At 42.3% G+C, this 24,600-nt stretch overlaps 3 protein-coding genes across 4 annotated transcripts; 1 reads left to right on the forward strand and 2 right to left on the reverse strand.

Moving 5' to 3' along the window:
• Window positions 1-41: 41 nt before the first annotated feature.
• On the reverse strand, window positions 42-13,952 carry LOC118211154 (RNA-binding protein 5-like). 2 transcript variants are annotated; one of them, XM_035388069.1, is made up of 24 exons: window positions 13,723-13,952; window positions 12,212-12,289; window positions 11,827-11,995; window positions 11,109-11,264; window positions 10,448-10,517; window positions 8,827-8,900; window positions 7,581-7,664; window positions 7,212-7,272; window positions 6,721-6,789; window positions 5,799-5,959; window positions 5,330-5,427; window positions 5,091-5,178; window positions 4,858-4,926; window positions 4,329-4,395; window positions 4,129-4,229; window positions 3,632-3,758; window positions 3,421-3,512; window positions 2,804-2,974; window positions 2,359-2,508; window positions 1,687-1,947; window positions 1,468-1,542; window positions 1,252-1,352; window positions 1,023-1,152; window positions 42-859 (listed from the first exon to the last, which is right to left on the reverse strand). In XM_035388069.1, the coding sequence occupies exons 2-24, from the start codon at window positions 12,226-12,228 to the stop codon at window positions 734-736; spliced, it is 2,517 nt and encodes an 838-aa protein (XP_035243960.1). In that variant the 5' UTR covers window positions 12,229-12,289; window positions 13,723-13,952; the 3' UTR covers window positions 42-733. The 2 variants fall into 2 exon arrangements, with proteins under 2 accessions (XP_035243960.1, XP_035243959.1); XM_035388068.1 differs by having other exon boundaries at window positions 12,212-12,274; window positions 13,723-13,951.
• An 814-nt stretch (window positions 13,953-14,766) lies between these two features.
• brk1 (BRICK1 subunit of SCAR/WAVE actin nucleating complex) lies at window positions 14,767-16,499 on the reverse strand. Its single transcript, XM_035388073.1, has 3 exons — window positions 16,312-16,499; window positions 15,686-15,768; window positions 14,767-15,596 (listed from the first exon to the last, which is right to left on the reverse strand). Exons 1-3 carry the CDS (start codon window positions 16,427-16,429, stop codon window positions 15,570-15,572), a joined length of 228 nt encoding a protein of 75 aa, XP_035243964.1. The 5' UTR covers window positions 16,430-16,499; the 3' UTR covers window positions 14,767-15,569.
• A 90-nt stretch (window positions 16,500-16,589) lies between these two features.
• Window positions 16,590-24,466, forward strand: emc3 (ER membrane protein complex subunit 3). The gene is made up of 9 exons (XM_035388070.1): window positions 16,590-17,006; window positions 17,414-17,573; window positions 17,666-17,723; window positions 17,815-17,908; window positions 19,466-19,570; window positions 20,263-20,344; window positions 22,522-22,601; window positions 23,437-23,519; window positions 23,671-24,466. Exons 2-9 carry the CDS (start codon window positions 17,419-17,421, stop codon window positions 23,797-23,799), a joined length of 786 nt encoding a protein of 261 aa, XP_035243961.1. The 5' UTR covers window positions 16,590-17,006; window positions 17,414-17,418; the 3' UTR covers window positions 23,800-24,466.
• The last annotated feature ends 134 nt before the right edge of the window (window positions 24,467-24,600 follow it).

Genomic DNA, 24,600 nt, shown 5'->3' on the forward strand with positions numbered 1-24,600 from the left:
TACACAGTAGGCCTAAATGCACTACCCAAAAAACTGAAAGATTTATGTTCAACGGCAAGCATTTATTTCTTTCAGACAGCCAAGAGGGATCAAATATTGTCATTTATTTGATCTGTACAAAATGAAACGATTGATTCATACAAACTGTACAAGTGAACAGAAATAGCTACTGACTGAATTTGAGAAATACTTTTAAACATGGAAAATATATACAAACATTAACTTAGATAAAATATTGTTTTAGTTAAACCTGTAACAAGTACAACAGCCTGTGTATTTCACCTATTAGTTACTCTGATATTACAAAGCCACAGATGGGCACGCAAGGTTCTGAGATTATTTCCATGTTTTCAGTTTGCACTCTGCAAATATATAATTCAGAAATAAATAATAATTATAAAATGATAATTATAACAGTGTACAGTTTCTCCACTTTCTGAGCCACTTTGCTCAAATGCTGTGCACCTCCCTCTGCGTCTGACCTTCTGAAACTTGGCTCAGGTCACATTTCTGTGGGCGGGACTAGAGATAGGATGTGATTAACGGATGAGTGGACAATCACTGTCGGCAACCAGAAGGCTCCGCTTGTACTGAGGTGGCCTGGTCCAGAGGCGCTCAGGCGCTGGGTGCGAGCGGGGCAGTCTCTGTATCTCATGAGCAAGGTCCTGGGTGGGGGGGTGGACAGACGGGGCGGGGTGGGGGGATGGAAGGGTTTGTTTGACAGGCGCGCTGTTCACTCCAGCTCGGTGAAGCGTGCAAACAAGGCCTTGCGCACAATGTCCTTGTAGGTGTCGGTGGCCGACAGCTCGTAAGAGCTGCCTTTGGTTCCCAGGCCCGCCCCCTTCGTCCTTAACGAGGCCTGTGGGAGACGGAGAGAGCAGACTGGAGTCAGTGGCAGCGCAGACGGCTCGGCTAATTGGAAGGAAATGCTCAGGCTAAGCCCGGCCGGCTGGAGAAGGCCCCCGGGGCGGGGCACAGATGTGTCTGCTCAGGGGAGAGCAGCTGGGCTGCTCCTCGCTCACCTCGATGGGGGCTGTGATGCCCTGCTGGTTGCGGCCCAGGCCCTTGCCCTCCTGCCAGCCCATGGCCTGCAGCATCTTGTTCCCGATGTTGTCGCTGTTCAGCCCATCCTTGGTGGGTTGCTCATAATTGCTGCCATGTGGGAAAACCAGGGGGGGTGTTCAGATTTAGGGGGTAGCGGTTGTGGGAGCATTAAAGCCATCTCTCTCATGTACAAGGGTGAGCACTTACACAGGTTTGGGCGGCTCAACAAATTTCTTTTTCTTCGGCACGGGAGGCTCAGGAATGCCGTATTTCTCCCTTCTCTCAGCTGCCCGGTCTCTGTACTTCATCTGAGGAGAAAGAGAGGGACAAATTCAGTCTTTTTACAGTAAACATACTATACCCAGCTAACGTGCTTTACTCTTGCTGATATAAAATGAAACACCCGTGCAGACAGTTTATCACCTCAGTCTCCTTTCTCTCCAATTCCTCCAGCTCCGATTCTGACATTTTGGATCTTCTTTGGACTTCCAAGTTTTGCTGATGAGAAATAACACTAGTTTAAGTCATGCTTTCTATTCCAAAACAAAAAAATAAGTTAAAAAAAGATGATGTGGTGTCAGGTGCACATGCAAACCCGGCCAGTACCATGTGCAGGTCAGACCCGGCATACATGCACGGTACCTTGTGCAGCTCGGAGAGCTGCTGGTGGCGCAGCAGAGCCTCCTTGTTGGGGAACTGCCGTCTGCACAGGAGGCAGGCCATCTTCTTCCAGTCCATCAGCTTGTCCCCGCCCTCCTCGCTCTTCTCTGACTCCGCCTCCTCTGGGTCACTGTCCCCGCTGTACGCCGCCACCAGCCCGCCCTGATCCTTCACCAAGGTCTCCTCCTCCCTGCTCCTCACCAGCTCCGTCATCAGCTGCTGCTTCTCCAGCCCGCCGCCCTGCTGCAACATCAAACCGCAGAACATGAACTTCCTCTGCAGAGCGCTTAATGTAACACATCACAGTGTTACATAATGTCCTGGGGTGGTCACAAGAACAGCCTTACACAAGGGCTTATTGTATTACTGTACCAATGGCCAGCCTGGATTTTCATTCATTATTACGTAAGTCACTTCAATCTGCTTTCAATCTCTATTAACTGAAGAGGAAACGCTGGTGCTGCATAACTTATTTCAATTAGATTACTTTAGCAGGCCCGAGTAACATAATGTATGTAATGAAGGGGGAACATAGTTCTTTCAACTATACTTGAATTTTTCCCACCGGAAAGCCATCATTAAATGACCTCTCCATAGTTACCCCCTAATGTGTCCTCCAACACCTATCAGGTTCTGTTGATTGGCAGTCTGTACCTTTTTTTCAAAGAGCGTGAACCCTGCGTCCGCGGCGGCCGACTCCCTCCTCTCCTCGTCTCTGAACTGGCTCAGGGTCTGGAAGCTGGTCTTGAAGCTCTCCTTCTGCTTGTTCAGGCTCTTCGCCCAGCGCTCCATGTCTTTGGCGATCTGCAAGACACAGGAAGGGAAGACATGGCTTTTATGGGACGAGTAAAACATCTAAGAACAACTCCACAAAAACCCAGGGAAAGCACTTGGTGTTTTTACCCACAGTTCCCTTTTACTTTTTCTGGAATTTCTGCTCTCCTTGGGAGACGCTGCGGACAATCACGCGCTGCCCTGCCAGTCAGCGCTGGCACAGACACACATGGCAACACAAGAGCGAACTGCCAAGTAAAACAGGTTGGCCTTTCCAGAAAGCGGGGAATTCCTGCCCTGAAACCTAGAGGATGCTATGAGCTACCTGCTGGGCGGTCTTGCTCTTGGGCTTCTCCTTCTTCTCCTTGGGGTCCTTGGGGCCCGTGGCAGCGGGGCTGCTGGACGTCTGGGCTGGGTTGGCGTTGGTAGCGGGCACGTACGCCTGCTTCTCCCCGTCCCAGTACAGGTACTGCTGCGTCTGTGAGTTGTAGAAGTACTGCAGAGGAAGACAGAGAGGCACTGATTCTACAGGCCAATCACTTCACTACCTCATGAATATTCATGAACTAATACAGCATATAACTATGCTACCATCTAGAACCTCTTAGAACAGAGGTATGCAAGTCTGCTCCAGGAGTGCCAAAGTAATCCTGTTTTTTGTTCCAACCAGGCTTGACTGCCATTTTTATCTTAAGCATCTGAGCCCAAAGATTCAGTCTGAATGGTCAAAAACCAATTATTTCCAGCACATGGTCGACTGCGTTTAAATCTGTAATGAATCCAAATGGGTAGATGGGGATTTGGATGGAGCAAAAACCAGAAACATCTGTGGCAATCCAGGACCAAGCTTTCCTGTTCTAGAGTAAAGAAGTAAAGATGACAGAAGAGTAGAAGATGACCATAGTGACTGGTGCAGGAGGTAGTAACTGTGAAATCTGGTACCTGAGAGTTTGGATCATAGTAGAGCCCTGACTGTGAGTCATAGTAATACCCAGACGACTCGTCGTACTGGTAGGTGGAAGTGTCAGGAGCAGCTGGGTTAGGGCACAGGAAATATCACATCAACGACCAAGAAAACAACTTTCAACACGACATGTTATCATTTTCAGAGATTGCCTCAGACAAATTGCCAAAGGCTCTCTTCTGCGGTTACCGTGTGTGGTGCTCTCAGAAGCGGGCGTTGTGGTGGCGTCTGTGGCGGTTACAGCTGCGGTCACAGTTGCGGTTGTGGCTGTGGCTTGCGGTTCTACCACTTCAGCAGCTGGGGCGGCTGGTTGTGACTGTAAAGGCGTGCACACAGTCATGATGAATACCCGGTTAACTGAAGAGACCCTTATCCATTTACATTACATTACAGGCATTTAGCAGACGCTCTTATCCAGAGCGACGTACAACAAGTGCATCAGTTCAAGGTGCAGAGGTGCAGAAAAAACACACTAGAGTGAAGTAAAGATCGTAGTGCCAGAAGTGACCACATAGATCAGGACTCCAACCCTATCCACAGCATTGCCCCATTTCATCACTGAATGATATAATGTAACAGACAAAACTGCATGGAATAAGCCACTGTGTTTAGTGCTTGTGTCATGGCTGAGCTGATGAACCAGGGCGGAGCACAGAACCGTCGCAGGCTGATGATGTCAGACCTACCAGTGTGGCAGGCTGGCCGATTATGTGCGGCTGGTAGACCTGAGCGCTCTGAGACACAACGACCGCCGTGGCGACCGGGAGCGTCTTCATCCCAGGAGCAGCTGAAACACAGCGGACACACGTTTGTGTACACACCAGCCGCCACACATCCCCATGTGCCGTTTCTCAGATACAGCCCTGGGGTGTGACGGGATTCTTACCTCCCAGTATGCCAGCTCCCAGAGCCGGGTCCACTGCGCCTGGCTGCTGATAGTACGACTGGTACTCCTGGCCAGACGGAAAACACGAGCATACTTTCACATCCCAGGAGTTTTTACAATGAAAAACATTAGTGATTTGTTACTGTGTGGTAAGATATACATCCTATGGTCTCTGACTGATCTCTGCTTGATATTGAGATCGACGGGTCCTCTACTGATTTGATTTACTTTAATTGCACAATAACAAAATAAAAGACGTACCAACATCATACATCAAATACCAGACAATTGTGCGGGAGAGGAAAGAAACCCTAAGCGGCTTATAAGAGTCCCCTAAATGATAATACATTCAACACTGCACAAGAAGTAAATCAATTCAGCGGGTGCGCTATACTTCCCTGTTACATGCAAACAGCAATATTACAAAAGTGCAACCTATCACGGTCAGTTTGTACCAGAACAATTAGTATTAATGCAGACGCAGGCGGGACACTTAAGGACCAAATGTCCTGGAACTTCCCATGCTCACCTGTGCATACTGCGTATAGCCCTCCTGCAGGTAAGCAAACTCTGAAGCTCCGCCCACACCCTGCTGAGGCTGAGGAAAGATGCACAGCTGTTAGGAAACTCAGGTCACGAAGAGCTGTGCCAATTTTCTGAGACTGACCAGAAGTGCATGTTTGGCAATATTGTAAATTTGGCATTATGAACAGTTAAAACTGAACTGCTGAAGATGCTTAGGCATCTGAGAAGGCCTGGTACCTGGCTGGAGGACCACTGGGCAGCAGCGATGGCGGTGCTGGCCACTGAGAAGGCACTGATGCGACTCCCGTCTGGCAGGAGCACGTCCCTGAGAATGAGCCAAGGCTTGTTAGCACAGTGCATTCTGGGCCCGGACCGCTACGCTACACCGCTTCCTTTTTAAAAATATTCCAAATAAATCAGCCCGACCCGCCGTTGTGTGATGGGGGCTAAGGTAACGCGGGATGCGGATGACTCACTTCCTGCCGCTCTTGGCGTAGTCCACGCCGATGGTCTTTCCGTCCAGCTTCAGTGGTGGCTGCAGCCCTTGGAGGATAGTGAGAAGCTGGGAGGCCTCCTACACACAGAATAAAAGCCAGTGCACCCACATGCTTCATCAGCAGTTACACAACACAAGAAAGGAAATCACTCAAGTTATATTTAAGCGCTTTATCCAATCTCCATTGATTTGTAGGAGAAAGTGGAAAAATAACTTGGAGGAAAGATGAGAAGATGCAGTCTGTGGTAAAGAGGAGGATTTCTACTGTTCGACATTACAGCAGCACACCACTTAACTATGTGCTTCTACATGATTGTCTCAAAGTCTACATTAAGTCTGACATTTTGCAACTTTCCATGTCCTATTTCCACTGGTTTAACCAGATGAGCTAAGGAGGCATATTCATGCCTGTACCTGGCATAAGTATGTCAGTGATGGCACACACGTACCAGCGGGGACGGAAGCTGCACGAAGGCGAAGCCCCTGTTCTGCCCGGTCTGCTTGTGCTTGATGAGGCGGATGTTGCGCGCTGCCAGGTTGGCGTACGGTGCCAGTGCAGCCATAATGGCCTCTACGGTGGTGTACGGCGCGATGTTCCTCAGGATGATGGCTGTCAGGGAGAGAAACATCATCAGCCTGTACTTCAGGCACTGCATTGTTAGATCACACGTCGCCTTTCATTTCAGGGCTGGCTTTCCACAGGTATGGTTACCTACTGTAGTAGGACACAGTGTCTTTACGCATTTATGCTGCCATTGTATTCAGAAATGCTTTACCTCTCATGGACACTTTTAAAACTATTGCTTGTTTTATTTGCATAGACTGCTTTGTTGCTGTTTTTGTTGTGTTAATCAGATTAACCTACAGGGTCCAAGTTAAACTACGTGGTCTTGGAACTGTACTTCCCTCTTGTTCCTGGTTTTGGTTATACACTTTGTTGTATGTCACTCTGGATAAGAGTGTCTGCCAAATGCCTGTAATGTAATGTTAAAATTTCTACCTTTTTCTAGGATGCCCAATTGTCTGTGCTCATCGCTGCAACCTCCTTTGTCAATTCGGAATAGCAAAGGCAGGTACACGTTCTCCCCCAAAACACCCTTTGCTTGTTTTCATTCCACAGTCCACCAGTTAGACACTGAGTCAGAGGAGGAAACTTTCTGTGTAGCTTGTGCAGGTAAACAGTAAATACTGACCAGAAACCCCCCCTGCCTGGGCAATGCTACATCCAATTACGTGCCACCCTGAAGGAGTACCTTCCACATTCAACTCTGGCACAGCACGGATTCGACACCAGGCCATGTGGCCCCACCCACACTGAAACAGTGACCTGTAAAAACTCTGTCAGTTTTACGACAATGGGAGAGTCCTTACTATCGCCATAGTCCTCCCCACTCTGCTGCGGCTCTGGAGTTACTCCACTGGAGCTGCTGGGCTCGCCTTCTGTTAGAAATGCAAAAAACAGGAAGCAGGAAGCATCATTAACATCAGTTCCAAAACTCTGAGAGCTGGCCAGAGTCCAGAGCCAACCGGATTTTGCCAGGAGGAGGTGGGAGTACCTAGCGTGGATGCCGGTTACTGAGGCCAACTCTGCACAAACATGTGACCAACATCCTTGAGGTAAAGGTGCCACCCCTTGCCCCACCCCTCCTGTCACATTTGAATAATTATGCGGGATGACTACAGAGGGGAATGGCTAAGTAAGTAACACCAATATAAGGCACCCTCAGATATGAGCTCTGACAGGTTGGAAAGTGTTAGGCCAACCACCAGTCATTGCCCACTGTGTATGCAATGCGTGCAGTCTGATTGGCTGGGGCATCCGCACAGGGGGTGCAGTGGCATCTTGGGTACAGTCTACTTACCGACTTTGGCTGCTCCACACCTGAAGCACTTCAGCCTCCTCCGGAAATTGTACAGGCCGCACTGCAAGCAACCGGTCACATCATTTTTATTCTAAACAAAGCAGGGCACTGAGAACAGCAACCTGAGCTTGCTGTCTTGGTCACAAGCCAACTAAGGAAGCTGCTGTCGCTGCACTCACTCCAGACGGCGACAGTCCAACAGCCCATTAAGAGAAAAACATGGCTAGGCACGACCCGCTAACGGAGCCAACGCTAGTGAGCCAAAGTAAGACAGCGGGTTCTACCAGGATTTCATAAAGCACAGAAAATGAGGCATGGGGTCACCGCAGCGGAAGGTCGGGGGGGTAGGGAGGAACAGGGCTCACTTACAGTGTTGCACAGCCAGTCTTCAAACTTGTGGCGCGGATTGCTGTAGTGCACGCCCACGCTCTTCCCCTGGATCACCAGCAGTTTCTGCAGACAGACAGACAGAACGCTGTCACACGGGGTGGGGCGATTGTGCTGATTCTATAACACCCCAAGAACAAGTGACCACGAGCAGAGATGGGGGAGTGTACGCTCCAAAACTCCCCAGAGGGGGTAGACGTCAGCTGATCTTTATCAGAAAGAGAAAGAGAGAGAGAGAAGCGAGTAGTGTGTATGCCAGTGTGTGTGTGTGTGTGCGCTTGTTTGTGTGAAGGTGCCTGTGTGTGCACGCACTAAGGGCAATTTTATCCATGTGTATCGGACCCGAGTGCTGCCAGCTTGGTCTTGGCCCATTCTCATCTTCGGAGCAAAGGGGCCAAAATGGGCCAAGACTCAGAGCTGGAGCAGAGTGTGCTGTTGCAGCCAAGGGAACAGTCTTCATACACGTGCACATTAGACGATCCCAAAACAGAACGTCCCAGTCCCTGAAAATAAAAATGTCCCTCTTCGGGCCCCATACCCCTACAGTTCTTTCTTCTGTTCTTTTAGGTCCCCAGATCAAAATAAAAGAACACTAGCAACACACATAACACTAAGTACCTTGCTCAAGGGTACAAGGGCAGTGCCCTACCTGGAAATCGATCCTGCATTTGGGTTACAAACCCAGTTCCCTAACCACTACATTACACTGCTGCCCCCAGAAGTGACACATTGGGTGACTGCCTCCTGTTGCACCCCAGAAGTGCTCAAATCCAGTTTTTCTTTACTAATATATAATGCATACATTTATAATTTGGCCAAAGATTCAGAGGGTCCAATGCTTATCATTCAGAAACCTGATGAACTGTGCAGGGATTTTACCATTATGGTCCTTTGACATTACCCCCTACCCCTCAATCTCTGTATATCTTATGAGATTCTAACATTTCTATATACAGCTGTACAAACTATTTTGGCAGGATTATGTAAATACCAGGGTAGGCCTTCCACACCCTCTCTCTTTCAAAGAGTAACACCCTCCCCCAATAAAAACAGAAATGTGGTTGAGTTTCAATACAGGACCATCTTGGCAGCTCCCAGCAAGCAGTCCATCATGTTATGATTTACAGCCAAACTGGCGTCATCATCCTCTCCTTCCTATCGCATCTCTGTTTGATTTACTGTTCTGATCTCCAGGATAAAAATCTAGACTTGGCGATTGTGAGGCAACCTGATTGGTCTCCATCCATCGGGTAGCATCTTGCAAGTGATAAAACTCCACGAAGGCGAACCCTCGGCTTATACCTAGAGACAGCATTCAAATATAGACGGGAGTCGTGTTAGTCAAAGTCCTTTGGCATAACAATAAAACTCAAACTGCTTCAGAAACCCATAAAGTGAAACAGCAGGTGTTTTTGGGAAGGGCAGAGGAGGCAATTGTACCAAACTTTGCCATAGCAAGAAATCTCTTAAAATAAAGATGCCAGAGTGGCACTCCATAACGGCGGTCCACAAACAAAACAAACAAATAAAAAAATAAACATGTGACTGTACCGTACATATGACTGCTACCCGACAAGGAATTTACAAATACTACCTAGTCATATTTACCTGACCTCTTACCTGGTCATCTTTTCATTACTTTATTAATCAAAGAGAAAAAATGGGCTTTCCCAAAAATAAAACAAAAAAAGAAGAAATGGGTGAGACAGTGTTTGATCCAGGATTCAATTATAGGGGGCCAATTTGGCCCCCTACTATTTTTAGGGGGTCATTGTCAAACGTCAGGGGGTCAATAAAAATAAAAAGAAACATCCAGGAATTTGAACCCACTTGTATGGTAAAAACACAATATCTTTTATTGTAAAAATACACAGTAAGGTATATATTTACAAAACAAAATCATTATCAATATCGATCAGTATAGTGGAATTTGTTTTAAAAATCTGAAAATGATCCTTTAAAAAACAGACCCCGCTAACTTAACATTGGCATACAGAATACCAGTCCGGCAGTTGAACAAACAAGTGCCCTTTATTGCTTGGAGAATTATAGCAGTGTCCTAGGCTAACCTGAATGCAATGTTAGTGAAATACATTTACAGACTTTGACTAACTTTAATCATTGCAAGATTGGGTAAATGTAAGAATGAAGTTACCGAACCTACGTTTTTTTATTTATTTACTTTTTTGAAAGTTTGCTGCAACAAATTTACTACGATAGCAAATCTACCAGCTAGGTAGTTTAGCCAATTAATAAGCTAGCTTGCTAATATTACAGATATAACATTAGCTAAACTGACTCACATCTAATGGCTAACTACCTACTTAGCTAACAAGGCAATACTAAGAGTACTGCTTAAGTGAAGCTGTAGTAGCTAGGTAGCTAGCCAGCACATTGCACCAATTAGCAAAGTTACATTAATACAAGACATAACTCAACCTTATTAAATATTAAAATTAATCCATAACATCAGTTAAATAGATAACTTTGCCATTATTGACTAATGTCAGCGAAATAGATAACATTAGCCATTATTGACTAACTTGCAATATTTTGAGACGTACTACTGTGATAAGCTCTAAAATTAAATGACTTGCATTGCAAACGCCATTACACTTCATTTTATTTGCCCCCGTTCAAACTGGGAGGAGGTCAATTGGCCCCATACATCGATTTCTGGGGGGTCACTTAGGATTTTTAGCGGGCCAATGGCACAGCCTAGATCAAACACTGGTGAGAGGAGTAATGAAAATTCCATTGCTATGGCAAAATGTTCTCACAGGAAGCACTATGGCTCCGTGAGGAGTGTGGCTGGGCAAGGCCTGATCCTCAGAGCATCCATTTCTCACCTGTCCTGTTCTTCATCAGCCGAACGTCAGCGGGCTGGGGTCCCTGCAGCTGGTCCAGGGCTGCCTGGATCTGAATCACAGTATGGCAGTGTGAGAGGACACTTCCTGCGTCACTCATATTACGCGCACTGCAGTGTGTAAGTATTTCACAGCTGGTTTTGACACACCATGTTATGGCTGTGTCTCCAATCAATTTATTCAATGTTTCAGCCTCGTTCAACCAATTTTACTGGCATTGACAGTGGTTCTCATGTTGAGACAACAGCAACAGTCTCCAAATGTAAATTCCACACCTAAAATCAACTCCAGACCTTTTGTTAGCTTTTTTGTGCATGAACTAATGATGCAAAGACACACTGGCCAAGTAACAGCAGAGCAGCCAATAGTCCAATTTTTTATCTCCTAAAAATTGAGGGAATATGTGTTTAAAGGTTTAATTCCTACATGAATCACCTGATTTGGATGTAATCACCCTCAAATTATAGCTGACAGTCTGCATTTTAACATCATATTCATTGCTTCATTTCAAATCCAATGTGCTGAAGTACAGAGCCAAAACAACAAAAAGTGTGTAACTGTTCAAATATGCACCACACTGTAAATATATATATGTGTGTGTGTGTGTGTGTGTTCTGCAGCCATGTCAGGACTCAGGACTCACATCCTCCTCAGTGATATGGACCGACAGGCCCCTCAGCATGATGGTCTTGCTCTCCTTCTCCTCTCCCAGCTCTCCCCTGAAGTCCTGCTCCTGGTACTCTCCATCTGAGTGGTATTCATCAGACCTATCGCTGTTGTGTCGTTTCCGGTCCACTCTCTGCAGAGACAGACAGTGAATTCTGAACACATCCTTCTTCGTGAGTCTTGACACAGAGCAATACATCAAGCAATTTTTTGGACAAGATCTTATATAAATCCCATAAGGACATGAATCCCAAAAGACGGTGAATGCAGGTACAACAACTAATGATATTCCATCAGGAAAAACAGAACATGACCTAAACCAGGGATAGACATCCCTAGTCCTAGAGACCCATCTTCTGTTTCCTCACTTGAATTGAACAAAAATCCAGAACATTCTCAGGCTCTTCAGGACCAGGGATGCTTACCCCTGATTTCAGCTCATATCTTCAATACTATTGTGATTATAGTGTGAAGATATTAATAGCACTAACTAGTTCAGCCATTCCAGATCTTACTAGAAACACTATTTTCAATCAGTACTGGTATACTGATTGGAAACTAAGAATTCCAGCGATGGAAATCGGATCAGAACATTAATGTTTCCCGAAAAAGGGACTCAAAGATCTGCACTCTCCATCCTTACACACTTCATTCGAATGGATGGCGGTCGTGTCCCGCGATCCGGCGCGCCTCACCTCAGGGCTGTCGCGGCTCCGGTGCTCATCGTAGCGGTCGCCACGCCTCTCATCGCTCCAGCGACGCTCATACTCGCGCTCTGGGTCCCTGTCCCGACGCTCACGCCACTTGGAGTCCTCCCGACTCTGGTCTGGCCCATACCTCCCAGTGCGCTCAGTGCGACTGACCCTATACATGCGCACACCATTAATCTACCAGCAACAGTTCTACCGCAGATCACCAAACACTGGACAGAGAGCTCATTTTCTCATAAATTAGTATTTGTCTTAAAAGTAAATATTGCAATGATTAAACTGAAAGTATGATAAAAGTAAAATGATAAATAAACCAACACAACAGTCTTACTTACACAGTCTCAAGTCTATATAGTTTGAAAAGCCTCACCTTTTATCTGCTCCCATTGTCTAATGGTTCAACAGTGGGCCCTTCTTCCCAACTTTCAAAACACTGCAGGGGAAAAAGCTATATTTACAGTCACCACTAAAGGACAGCTATAATAAAAAGACAGGCCACATTTATTTTTCCAATCTGGACATTCAACTACACACGTAAGTCCACAAACACCAAATATTTCACTGATTTGGCCTCAGGGCAGCAGTACAACTGTCACTGAACAAAAACATATCATGCACTGTAGAGGCCAAAAACCTAGACATAGATTTTCTCATCCTAATGTTGGCTTATTTAATTTTTCATGTGGGATATCATTTTGCATATATTCTAAAGCACAGTGGGTCCATTTATTGGACTGAAAATAAACTAAAATTCTCAAATTCTTGAATTGGATGCTCCCCTCTAAATTTTCTCTGGCATCTTATACTTTTCAACAAGCCCTGAAATGACCTCAGGGGTCTGCTATACAGATATGAGGCTAGTTGCTCCAAATAGTAGGGCTCAAGGGCACCATACCCAATTCTGGCTGTGTTTGGTGCATAGGAAGCCCTGTGGTCCCGACCAAATTGAGTATTTGCAAATGGCAGAGAATCCAGTGAAATTGTCCATAACAACAAGTGAGTCATTGGTCAATATCAACTCCTCTGGTTGGTTTAGCTTGTGCCAAATCCCTGGTCTACAGTACTCTGGAGCAGTAACTGCCATACTCAGCTGGTGGATGTACCAGTGAAATCAAGCTACAGCAAGCTGCATGCGTTTCAAATCAGAGAGTGTATGTGCAAAAGTGTATGCCCTGCTGAATTGACAGAAAAGGTATACAATTATGGCTGGCCATTAAAAATATGGGGAAAGATAGATATCGAGCAAAAATATTTTGTAATATGCAGTCACCGTTACTTTCCCCATAGAACAAAATGGCTACCATAATCCATACAAAATCAAGTGTTGAAATTTATTTAAAAGCTACAATAATGAAAATCTTCTATTTTGTACAGGCCTAATAGCACAGGCAGATTTGTGTGGCTAACGCGACCATGGGTCAAAGAAAGTGCTGCTGTGAAATTCAGTGAGCCAAGAACCATAATCGACTCGTTTATTATGATCAAATTATTGTTTGGTTTGTTGGTCCCCGTACCGATCATTCTCATAACGTTAGTCGTTTTTTTTTTTTTTTTTTTTTTGAAGTAGGCCTCCGCAATAATGTACCCTTATATTCACAAAGGTTCCGCGATTAAATATAACGTTCAGTTCTGCATGAGACGTTCGCTGCATGAGACGTTAATGCAGAGATAATAAGAATGTCATCAAAAAACAAAATACAATACACACTACTTCTAACGTACTAAACCAAGCCGTTTCTTAGCCAGCTGGCTAATTTCAATGTCGGAAACGTTAGCTAGGTAGCTAGCTAGGATGATCTGCTCATGATCTGAAGTTAAAACTAGACGTATCTTTATATCAAAGATCAATATACTTTTTTTTAGAGCTATTGCATAACTTACCACGCTTGAGTGTTTTAAATGCAAAAGTAACCTCTTAGTGGACCGAGAAAAACCCAAATACTTATTTTCTATAGGTGCCAATGTTTTCCCATTTCACTAGCTACGATCAATGTTTCCTTCTCCCAGACAGCCAAATGCATCATGGGAGGTAAAATGTACGCATGTCATTGCGATGAAGAACCCGTCCATTCGAGAAACATTTCAATTTCGAAAGGGCGATTTTTTCTGCGTGGTAGACACCCTAAATACGTGCCAATAACGAATAATATCAAGTATACTTGTCTACTTTAAAAAAAAATGGAATCACGTGATTAAATGGCAAGACAGCAGAGAAGACCTCACAATTTTGAGGCTTGTGGAATGAAACGTATATAAACCATTAAATCACTTATTTAAAAAACAATCAAAGGACTAACTGTGAGGAATGGGTGAAAACAACTGTGCATGACCATAAGGACTGTCTATTGGTATGTTTACAAATACATAACGAAATTAAGTCTGGCTAAGTTCACTTTTTATTTTCCTTTACCAAACTCTCCTCTCAACCTGGAGAAAGGAAACTTACAATGAGATATGTGTCCTTGCAAATAAACTACATTTACAGAGGTATGAAGTCATCATGTTATGGTTTGCTCAAGGTGAATAATGTCAAAGAAAAAGCTTAATCATACTACATTGAATGTGGTTTCCTTTGCAGCATTTAGTCCACGTTCCTGAAATTTGAGGGTAAACTTGAGAAGTACCTCATGAGAGAATGGGACATCTAATGCCTTATGGCACAGGTATCAAACTCTAGTCTTGGAGGGCGGCAGTGTCCGGTGGTTTTTGGGGTGGTCTCAGTACACATTTAAGTTATTGATTGGCAAAGGAATCCACACACCTTGTTCTCAAGGCCTTGATTGAAAGGAAACCACAAAAACTGCAGCCCCCTTGGGATTCAGTTTTACACCCCTGCCTTATGGTAATGGTAGCCACATAAAGTTCACTAGAAATAAATCACGTGATATTTTTAAAGCATGATGAAGCAATCAACTACACAATACCTTTTTAAATATACTTTACTATATTTATTGAATTTTTAAAACAAAGCAATTGTTACATACAATTGTACATACAGGAACATAAAATATTTCTGAGAAAAATAAAACCATCACAGCAAGAGAGAGGATTTGGCACTTTGCAACACCGTTCTCTGTCCTGTAAACTTGCATTGCACAAAATAGTCAGCACGCACACCACCATAAGACACCACTGGAAAAAAGAAAAATAGATATTGCCTGTCCTATACAGATTATTTTAATTCATGATCCCATAGAAGCATTTTCTTCTTTGGTACACACATGCTCAAAAAGATGGGGACAAAACATATTCCCTTTACAGACAGTGGAACAGAGGAATGCAGGGAAAGGAGACACAGCCTTTGAATTTTTTTGGCAGCAATGTCAAGCATTATTTTGCAATCAGTCAAACTAATGGCCAAGTAACATGAATTAGCCTTCAACAAGGGATAGAATGTGCAATTGCCTAGTAAAATCTTTTGCAAACAATGTATACATACAAATATTTTTCAGTGATTTAAGAATTTATCAAGAACTGTGTGTCTTTGAAATGCAACATCTATGAGACCTGTGTAGGCCACAGCTCTGCACGAGACGACCTGGGGTCTTAAAACAGTCAAACACCAAAACAGTTAATAGGGACAGACTCCAGTGGTCCCATATAAACACATAATATAACAATGTAAAATCTTAAATCAGTTTTTAAAAGGTTAACTCGGAAACGTAAAGCGGAGTCTGGTGGTCATTTTGTGAAGAGCTGTGACATCACGCCCGACAATCCACAGAGGTTTAAGTCAACGTCTCCCCTTTCGTCACCTTGATACAAAGAAAAAGAAAAAAGATCAATTAAAAGTCAATATATTTTTCAAATTCTGGAATTTAACAAAAAATACGAAGTGACTTACCCTTGCCTCTATGTACTCGATTCTCCTTTCTAACGCAGTCAATTTCTCATTTAGAGTCGCCAGGCGTGAACGGCAGGACATATCTGCGGCAAATCAGTGTTAAATCATTTTGTGTTTGCTAAATAGGCCAAGTTAATAACAAAATCAACCAGTTCACCACATTGGTGCTCACCAGTTTGTTAGAGATGCAATATAGACTAGCGTTCTTTAAAACTAGCTAGACTGTAGTAATTCATCAGAAAATAAGGCAATGAACGATGATTCAGGCCTTAAAATGTTTAAGCATTAAGCTATGCATGTAGCCGATTATTAAAGCTTGGCCAAAGCGTAGTCAGTAGTTCTGCCGACTAGGCTACAACAATGGCTATGCTAATGTTAGTTATTAGTATGTTTGTTTACTAGCTGTCAAGCACGAGAAACCAATATATAATGTTCATTTAAATTAATTACACATAGTTATTACTTCTTCCACAATCTCAACAATGTTGCACCTCCCTGTTGATCTAAAAAGAGACAGTAATTAAGCAAACTGGGAGTGGTTGGAAAGGAACAGGCCAAGCTAGGCTACGTGGTTCCCATTGAAACGCATTTGACGTTCACCAAACGTTTGGATGTAATGTTCTTACCAAAAGAATTTAGAAAATCAGCAATTTTCTTGATACTGCTCGTGATAACTTCGATATATTCTCGATTGGCCCAGTCTTGGTGAATCTCCCTCTGCACTGGGTCTTCCTGGCCGGCCATTTTCTCGCGAGTTTAGGGACAGCAGAGCCAGATATGTTTTCGCAATAATTTCAACCGCATCTCTATCCCGAACTTCACCGCCAGGGGACAACAAAGTCATAATAAAAGAAAATGGCCGTTTTGTGGATAGCGTTCACATTTTACATTATCGTTACATTAAACCAGAATTCGTTTATTTAGTTTACTGATTTATTTGTTTGACCAACATTCAAAGTAACCTTTCGATATGACATAAATTGAACAATTTTCATTTTAACCAGAGCACCACAAGATAGCAAGATAGCTCGCCACACTAACTGTTGTCGCCTTTGGGGGGCAGTACGCTTTGCAACGATTGTTTCTTTCTTTTGTTGCTGCTATCTTCCTGTGTCTTTGCTACCTGTCATTAGCACACAGCGCAGTTCCTGGTTACAAGCATTGGGGATATTGCATGGCTGCTGATGCAGCGATAGCTGGCTAACTGTCTCCGTTTCCGAGGGCGGCTGTCGGAGGAGCCGAAACGGAGGAGCTAAGCGTATTGCTATCCGGAAATTCAACGGCTCGAGAAAAAAACGTCTCATTCCAACGCTGACGGTCGGTAAGTCATTTTTACAAAATTCACTAAAACATTTGCCGTTTACCTACATGACCCTTTCAAATATATAGGCTGTTTCATCCTTATGTTTGGCCACCATAAGCTAGCAAATGCTAGCGAGGTTACACAGACACGCCAGTACGATGCCTTTCGCTTGGTATAATTTGAATTGCAATTTGCAATGTGTTGTTATAGCTTTTCACGTCGCCTACGTTTTATCTTTAAAGACCACTCGTCAGAGAATAGGTTCGTACGTTTCACGTAGAAGTCAGAAGCCAAATGAAATTCGTTTTCTGTCCGGTTAGCTTGTAAGCTAACATTAGCTGCCTATGTAGGATTTGCAATGCGTGGCATCACCACTATGCTCATTACGCTTCGATATTGTAATGTGCACTTTTCTGTTCGCTTAGCTGTCATGGCTGAGCCAGAGTTACTGTTGGACTCCAACATCCGTCTGTGGGTGGTGTTGCCAATCGTTTTTATCACCTTCCTGGTTGGGGTGATTCGCCACTACGTTTCCATTCTGTTACAAAGTGACAAGAAACTCACACTGGAGCAGGTGTCGGACAGGTAAAAATCGGACTTACAGACCTTTGGTACTGAACCCCGATTTGGTGCATTGAATTGTTCTGTCTGTAATTTTTTTTCCTCCGAATATCCAGCCAGGTTCTCATCAGGAGCAGGATTTTGCGAGAAAATGGAAAGTACATTCCTAAACAGGTGTGTTTATTAGATTAAATGGAAACAGCAATATTACAATCCTTGTATGAAATATGTAGCCAGCTAACATAGCCACTCTTCTTCTCTGTAGTCCTTCTTGATGAGGAAATTTTACTTCAATAATCAGGAGGATGGCTTCTTTAAAAAAACTAAAAGAAAGGTTGTTCCACCATCACCAATGACAGGTAAGCTCTATATGTGTCTATCAGAATTCATTTCCTGCTTACTTCCTGAGTAATAATCTATTTTATATCAAACATGCGGTAATGTTATCATTTTGCGATAAAGAACACGCATTCCTTTTACAAACGTAAGCTATGCGGGTTGTATTGTCTCATAAATCATTAGATAAATAATAAGAACCTTACACAAATGAAATATGTGATTCACAAATATTTTTTGTATCTTAGAAACTTGAAAGAGAATAGGTTTGCACACCTGGCACAAGTTTTTTTTTTTTTTTTAACAGATCCTTGGAGGAAAGGATGCACTTATTTTAAAAATTAAACTAATTAAAGGACAGATGGTTCAGAAACAGTTTCTCCTTTTTGAGTAAAACAATGTCAAACCCATCAATTTAATATAGCCATCTCCAACATATCAGGTGTATCTAATAATTAATGAATCAGGTGACATCGGTTACGTAAAATCATATCGCTGTCACCCTACTTTTTATATCTTTTTTATCTTACAAACAAAACAATTGGTTCACAAATAATAGGCCTAATTGGTTCACAAATATGCTTTTGCACTCACTAAGCCATTACAGCCATATTCCTGGATGAGCAGTTGTCTCTTTGCCACATAACTCTGACCTTGCAGTGCTTGTAAAACCTAGGAGAGCTGATTGGTTGAAGCAAGCACATATGTGCTGTGATTGGTCAGAATAATGTGGGTGTTAGCAAAGAATGTCTTAAAATCTGACTGGCTGGAGAAAATTCCATGGGGGGCAAAAAATGTGGATAAATTTGGAGATATTGCAGTGAGGATCATCTAAAAAATCCACAAATGAATTCAAGTTATTGTCAAATGAATGCCATGCATTGGTAAATCTTTTCAGAAAAAATAACGTCTGTCAGTAAGTTAAAATGTATTATTACGTTTATCTGTTTGACAGATATTTGTGAGTGCTAAAGCATATTTGTGAACCAATTATTTTGTTTGTAAAATACAAAAAATATTTGTGAATCTCATTTTATTTGTGCAAGGTTCATATTACATTACATTACAGGCATTTAGCAGACGCTCTTATCCAGAGCGACTTACACAACTTTTTTTTTTACATAGCATTTTACATTGTATCCATCTATACAGCTGGATATATACTGAAGCAATTTCGGTTAAGTACCTTGCTCAAGGGTACAACGGCAGTGTCCTACCCAGGAATCGAACCTGTGACCTTTCGGTTACAAGTCCAGTTCCTTACCCACTGTGCTACACTCCGTCCTATAATAACTACTAGTACTGAACATGAGAAAAGCACAACAGTGCAATAGATTTCACGCGTTACTTAACCCTCCACTTTAACATATTCTTTATCTAATGATTTATGAGACAATAATATCTCCACAGGAAGCAAGCTGTCTGTGTCATATCACTATTTTCAATAGGCATTTAAACCTTATACTTCAAGTGTTTGGTCTTGTTAAACATTACAAATAAGAAGTGGCTATGTTGTGGTAATGTAGTACTTGATTGTGTATATGTTTACTGCTGCACTTGTAATGGTATTTGTCATACAGATCCCAGCATGCTGACAGACATGATGAAGGGAAATGTGACCAATGTTCTACCCATGATCCTTATTGGCGGTTGGATCAATTGGACCTTCTCAGGTTTTGTCACAAGTGAGTATGGCACCCTGATTTATTGTGCACAGCACCTTTATTGCTGCCCTGCCCCAATCGGTAATCAGTAAATTCTCTGAACTGGAATTGAATGGATTGAATTATTTTAATTTAACTCTGAAATTAATTCACTTTGCAATATATATTCAAAACTATCAGTGGTTAGGCTTATACCCTTGGTGTTAATTTCTAATATTGTGCACAAATTGTTATTAAACATGTTTCATGCATGCTGTTGTTGCTGAGATTTATAAACCTTGAAATTGTCGCAAAAATGTGCATATTTACGCAAGCTCCAAACCATGCTTACAAACTGTTCTTCCACCATATAAGGATAGTTGTGGGCGTTCACTGCATGGCGTCTTAAAGCTTGTTCATGTGCACACACTTTGAGATATTAGTGATTTATAAATCAAACGTGTGTGTATGTGATTTACAAAACTTTTTTCATTTGTACGCACATTTTATGAATCATGCACAATTTAGTAACTGGTTGTACAATAAAATTAACGCAAAGTCTATGCTGGAGAACCCTGGTGTTTGATGGAAACTAAGCCCCAACAGCTGAACAGTTGGATTTTTGGTCTGCATCAGAAGATGGTGAGGTTACCACACTGTGCGGTTACCTCACTGTATGTAAATGTGTTTAAATGATCCTAGCATTTGGTTTATTTTACTCTTTGTCCTGGCAGCCAAGGTACCTTTTCCCCTCACACTGCGCTTCAAGCCCATGCTGCAGCAAGGAATCGAGCTGCTCTCTCTTGATGCCTCCTGGTCAGTGTCATCTTTTGAATAATTGTAACTACTTTCTCAGTTTTCTCATATCATTCTTTGGTTTTCCAGCTGGTTTTAAAATGGTCTGTTAAATCAATGACTAAACAAATCACATTTTACTTAGTGTAGTGCAATGGAATTTTCACATTTGTAGTATTTAAGACAAAGAAGTCACTGTAGTAAAATTCAATTGCAGGTTAATTACATGTAGGCTATGTTTCTGAAGATGGTTAGCTAGTGCATCAGTGCAGTACATGATGTTAGAATCTGTGCCTGCATTCTGCCATTGTATTGCCATGTTATTACAATGGGCTCCAGAATTATTGGCACCCTTGATAAATATGCACAAAAAATGCTTTAAAAAAAAAAAAAAAAAAAAAGGCTAAACTTAAAAATAATACAGTTATTGACATAAGCTTTATTTTCCAACGTGTGTAAACTAGTGTGCTTGATTAATGATTCATTGGAATCAACCAAAGTCTTAAATTTTGTAATAAAAAAAAATATTTCCCCAAAAAACAGGTTCCACAATTATTGGCACCCCTGGCTTAATACTTGTGAAAACACCCCTGGAAAATGACAGCCATGAGTTTATTATTATAACCTTATTTGTGATAAGGTTAGAGAACACATTTAGAGGGATTTTTGACCATTGCTCCATGTAGAACTTTTCAGAATCATTGATATATTTGGGTTTGCGCTTATGGACCCCCCCTCTTCAGTTCAGACCACAGGTTTTTGATGAAATTTAAGTCTGGAGGCTGAGATGGCCATTGGAAAACATGGATGTTGATTTCACTTAAGCATTTATGTTTAGATTTTGATGTATGCTTGGAGTCATTGTCTTGCTGGACAATCTACCTATGACCAAGTCTTAGCTTCTTAGCAGAGACAACCAAATTTTCTGCCAGAAGTTCCTGGTACTTTGTTGAATTCATTGTCCCATTGATCTAAAATAGTGCCCCGGGACCACTTCCAGCAAAACATCTCCAAAATATCAAAACCCACCTCCATATTTGACAGTAGGTATGAGGTGCTTGTCCTGTATGCATTCCTCTTTTGCCGCCAAACATGTTGATGGTGTGTATGGCCAAAACGTTCAATTTTGGTCTCATCTGACAATAGCACTCTCTTCCAGTCATAATTCCAATGAGGTTTGGCAAGCTCTAGATTCTTGGTTTTGTTTATTGTGCTCAGTAAGGGCTGTCTTTGTGCCACCCTTCCAAAGAATTAGTTGGTATGGAGGTGCCATTTTATGTTTTTTTTTAGACTTGTTGACCACAAGAAACAAACCAATCTCTGCTATTCTTAAACGGTGATCCTTGGGTTATTAATGGCCTCTCTCACCATCTTCCTCACCGTCCGTGGGGACACCATGCACTTGCTTCCTCTTCCTGGCAAATTTGCGACCATTCCATATGTTTTACACCTTTTTATTATTGCCCTTACAGTGCTAAGTGGTATGTTTAACCGTTTATGTCTTTTTTTGTACCCATTACCAGACTTGTGACAGTAAATTACCATCGGTCACTTCTGAATTGACAGTTATTTGGCTTTTCCCATGCTGATGAATGACAAATGGTTTTTGTTTGCTTGTTACCTCATTTTTATTCTCTAGTGAAACTGGAAGTGATGGAATGACACTATAGTTCCTTTAGACTGAGATGAACTAAATTAAGTACAGTTGTATTGCCAATTTCATTTTGTTTGATTTTACTTTCAATAATTGTTAGGGGTGTCAATAATTATGGCATCTATGGTTTTCAGAAAAAATTAGATTACTTAATAAAAAAACATTGAAGCATGACAGTAAATGTATTGAAAAAAGTATATAGTTTTCCCATATGTTTGAACATGACATATAGATTATTATCTGTGTCATTTTATGCAGCCTTTTTTCTTCATTTTTATTAAGGGTGCCAATAATTCTGGAGCCCACTGTGTCCCCCCAGTGGTCCAGAAATCTGTCTTTCTGTAAAATTTCAATATTACTGCTCAGTGCTGGTTAAGCAGGGTATTTCTCTAGCCATTTTAGCCCCCTCCAAATCGGCTAATGTGACAGTCTTAGGAGAAGACTAATCAAAAGTGAAGGTGTGAAGTATTAAATCCTGGAAGGGGTTTAAATATCTGTGTATGAGTTGCCACTTATGACCCTGTGCTCTTCTTTATGTGTTCAGGGTGAGCTCAGCATCCTGGTACTTCCTGAATGTGTTTGGCCTTCGCAGCATGTATTCCCTGATTCTCGGACAGGACAATGGTAACACACGCTCCCCTGCAATGCATGACCTTATGACCTTGTGTTCCTCAGCACAGCTCCTCCTCCTCTGGGCTTGTGGACAGAAATGACTGTTTATACAAAGTATAGGACTCTACTAAATAATGCATTGACTGGTATCCAGATTAATAAAAACAGATCTCTTGAAAATTTTAGTTGATATCTTTGCTATGCAGACTGTATAAGTTTTAGAGTAATGCTGGTTTCAGAAGGAGTGTTTGTAGTAGAAATATTTAAATCATTTGATACCCACTAGAAGGACAGATAGCTGGAGGCATTCTTTGCCTCATAAAAAGATAACAGCTCTACCTTCCAATACTTCAGTGTCAGTTTAACAGCAAAAACATCTGCTATAAATAGTAGCTGGCCAATGGCATTGTGTCAGCAATGTTCTTCACAGTGCGGATCTGTTGTTCTAGTATGTAAATAAAAACTGCCACCTGGCCTTACTGCTGTTTCACAGTGATATTGCCAGTGTCATGCCAGCGCCACAGAAGATTGTATTTACGTTTTCAAATCCCCACCCCTTTTAAGTGTGAATGGAATTTCGCAACCAAAAAATAATCTTTGGGCCTTCTGCTCCCCATGCAAAACATTTTTTTTTGTAGCAATAACACTGTTAGATGTCCTTTGAGTCAACTATATTTGATTCAGTCTTGGGAGTGGTGTTTGTGTTTAATGAGAAGGAATTAAGTTTTAATTGAGCATGCCCTTTAGTCAGCTTTAGTAATTCTCCTGCGATGTGGTTTTACTGTAGGGTTTTTAGATGCTTTGTAGTGGATATGGCTTTTATTGTTGGTATAATGTGACTTCACAGGAGCTGATCAGTCCCGAATCATGCAGGAACAGATGAGTGGGGCTGCCATGGCCATGCCAGCCGACACCAACAAGGCTTTTAAGGTAAATCTAGAAATGGTTAGCTAGAGTACAGATTAAAATGGTTCTTATTTCATTAAAGTATGGTGCGGTCCATTCATGTAGCCAGTGTGTGCTTTTGATAATAACTGTATTCTATGTTCTATGACAAGTCTGTGCTCTCCATCCTCCCAAGGCTGAATGGGAAGCCCTGGAGCTGACTGACCACCAGTGGGCACTAGAGAGTGTGGAGGAGGAACTGATGAGCAAGGAGCTGGACCTGGATGGAATGTTCAGCAGCGAGTTGCCCACTGGCATCTTCTGATTGCATGTGCACTACTAGAGATTGCTAATGGGTTCAGTCTTTTGCTAAAATTAGTTAGGGAGGACATCTTATGTTGAGCTGCTTGAAATAATCCAGTGATGATCAACAATGAACAATTGGTGCGACTGATGTTTTGATTAATTTCTAAATCAGTTCTACAACATGATTTATTTTAAAGTGAGCATTATTGCTACTACATAAACTGAATCAAGGCCCTTCCCTATTAAGAAACTTGTCTAACAAAAATAAAAAAATAAGTAGTTTTACTAAGTAAATGTGGGGAGTTTCCTTGAATCATGAACTCTAGATCATCACTGAAGGATACCATCAGCAATGGAAAAGCCATTTTCAAACAGCTCCTAGTGTAATGATGTTACTGTAGGGGGCTTTCAAGGAAAATTGCAGCCTGTCTCTTTCATCCAACCCCTTTGTTTTGCTGCTGCCTCCTTTTAATGTCTAGTGTTCTGTTTCTTCTGTCCATTCCCTCTTTGGTTGCTATAATTCCTGAGTTGAGGACACTGGTGATGGCATGTGGCCATTGATGTGGCCCACTAACTCTGATACCTTGTTTGTGTGTGGAAATGTTTGTGTTTTCTTTTTATTATGGACCCCACTCAGTTTTTTGTAACATTATCCTCTGTTTTGTAAAGAGACTGTTTTGACAAGACCTATATGAGTGCAGTGTGTTAATTTCTTGGCTACACCATGCATTATTATAGAATTTTCATATTACTCAGACAAGTGTATTCTCAATTATTGGAGAATGTTAATGCCATACTTAAGACGACCCAGTTTTAGTTT

Source organism: Anguilla anguilla, chromosome 13 (genome assembly GCF_013347855.1).
Source record: "Anguilla anguilla isolate fAngAng1 chromosome 13, fAngAng1.pri, whole genome shotgun sequence".
NCBI classification, from domain to species: Eukaryota; Metazoa; Chordata; class Actinopteri; order Anguilliformes; family Anguillidae; genus Anguilla; species Anguilla anguilla.

Bases quoted from the DNA above. Each gene is read 5' to 3' on its own strand.
- LOC118211154 (XM_035388069.1), bottom strand. The intron at 7,273-7,580 runs GTAAGTGAGCCC...GGTTGCTTGCAG, and splicing joins AAGACTGGCTGTGCAACACT to TGCGGCCTGTACAATTTCCG. The intron at 2,975-3,420 runs GTACCAGATTTC...CTTCCTCTGCAG, and splicing joins ACTATGATCCAAACTCTCAG to TACTTCTACAACTCACAGAC.
- brk1 (XM_035388073.1), bottom strand. From the start codon at position 16,429: ATGGCCGGCCAGGAAGACCCAGTGCAGAGGGAGATTCACCAAGACTGG. The intron at 15,769-16,311 runs GTAAGAACATTA...GATTTGCCGCAG, and splicing joins TGATTTTCTAAATTCTTTTG to ATATGTCCTGCCGTTCACGC. The intron at 15,597-15,685 runs GTAAGTCACTTC...CTTTGTATCAAG, and splicing joins TCGAGTACATAGAGGCAAGG to GTGACGAAAGGGGAGACGTT.
- emc3 (XM_035388070.1), top strand. From the start codon at position 17,419: ATGGCTGAGCCAGAGTTACTGTTGGACTCCAACATCCGTCTGTGGGTG. The intron at 22,602-23,436 runs GTAACACACGCT...GTGACTTCACAG, and splicing joins GATTCTCGGACAGGACAATG to GAGCTGATCAGTCCCGAATC. The intron at 23,520-23,670 runs GTAAATCTAGAA...CATCCTCCCAAG, and splicing joins ACACCAACAAGGCTTTTAAG to GCTGAATGGGAAGCCCTGGA.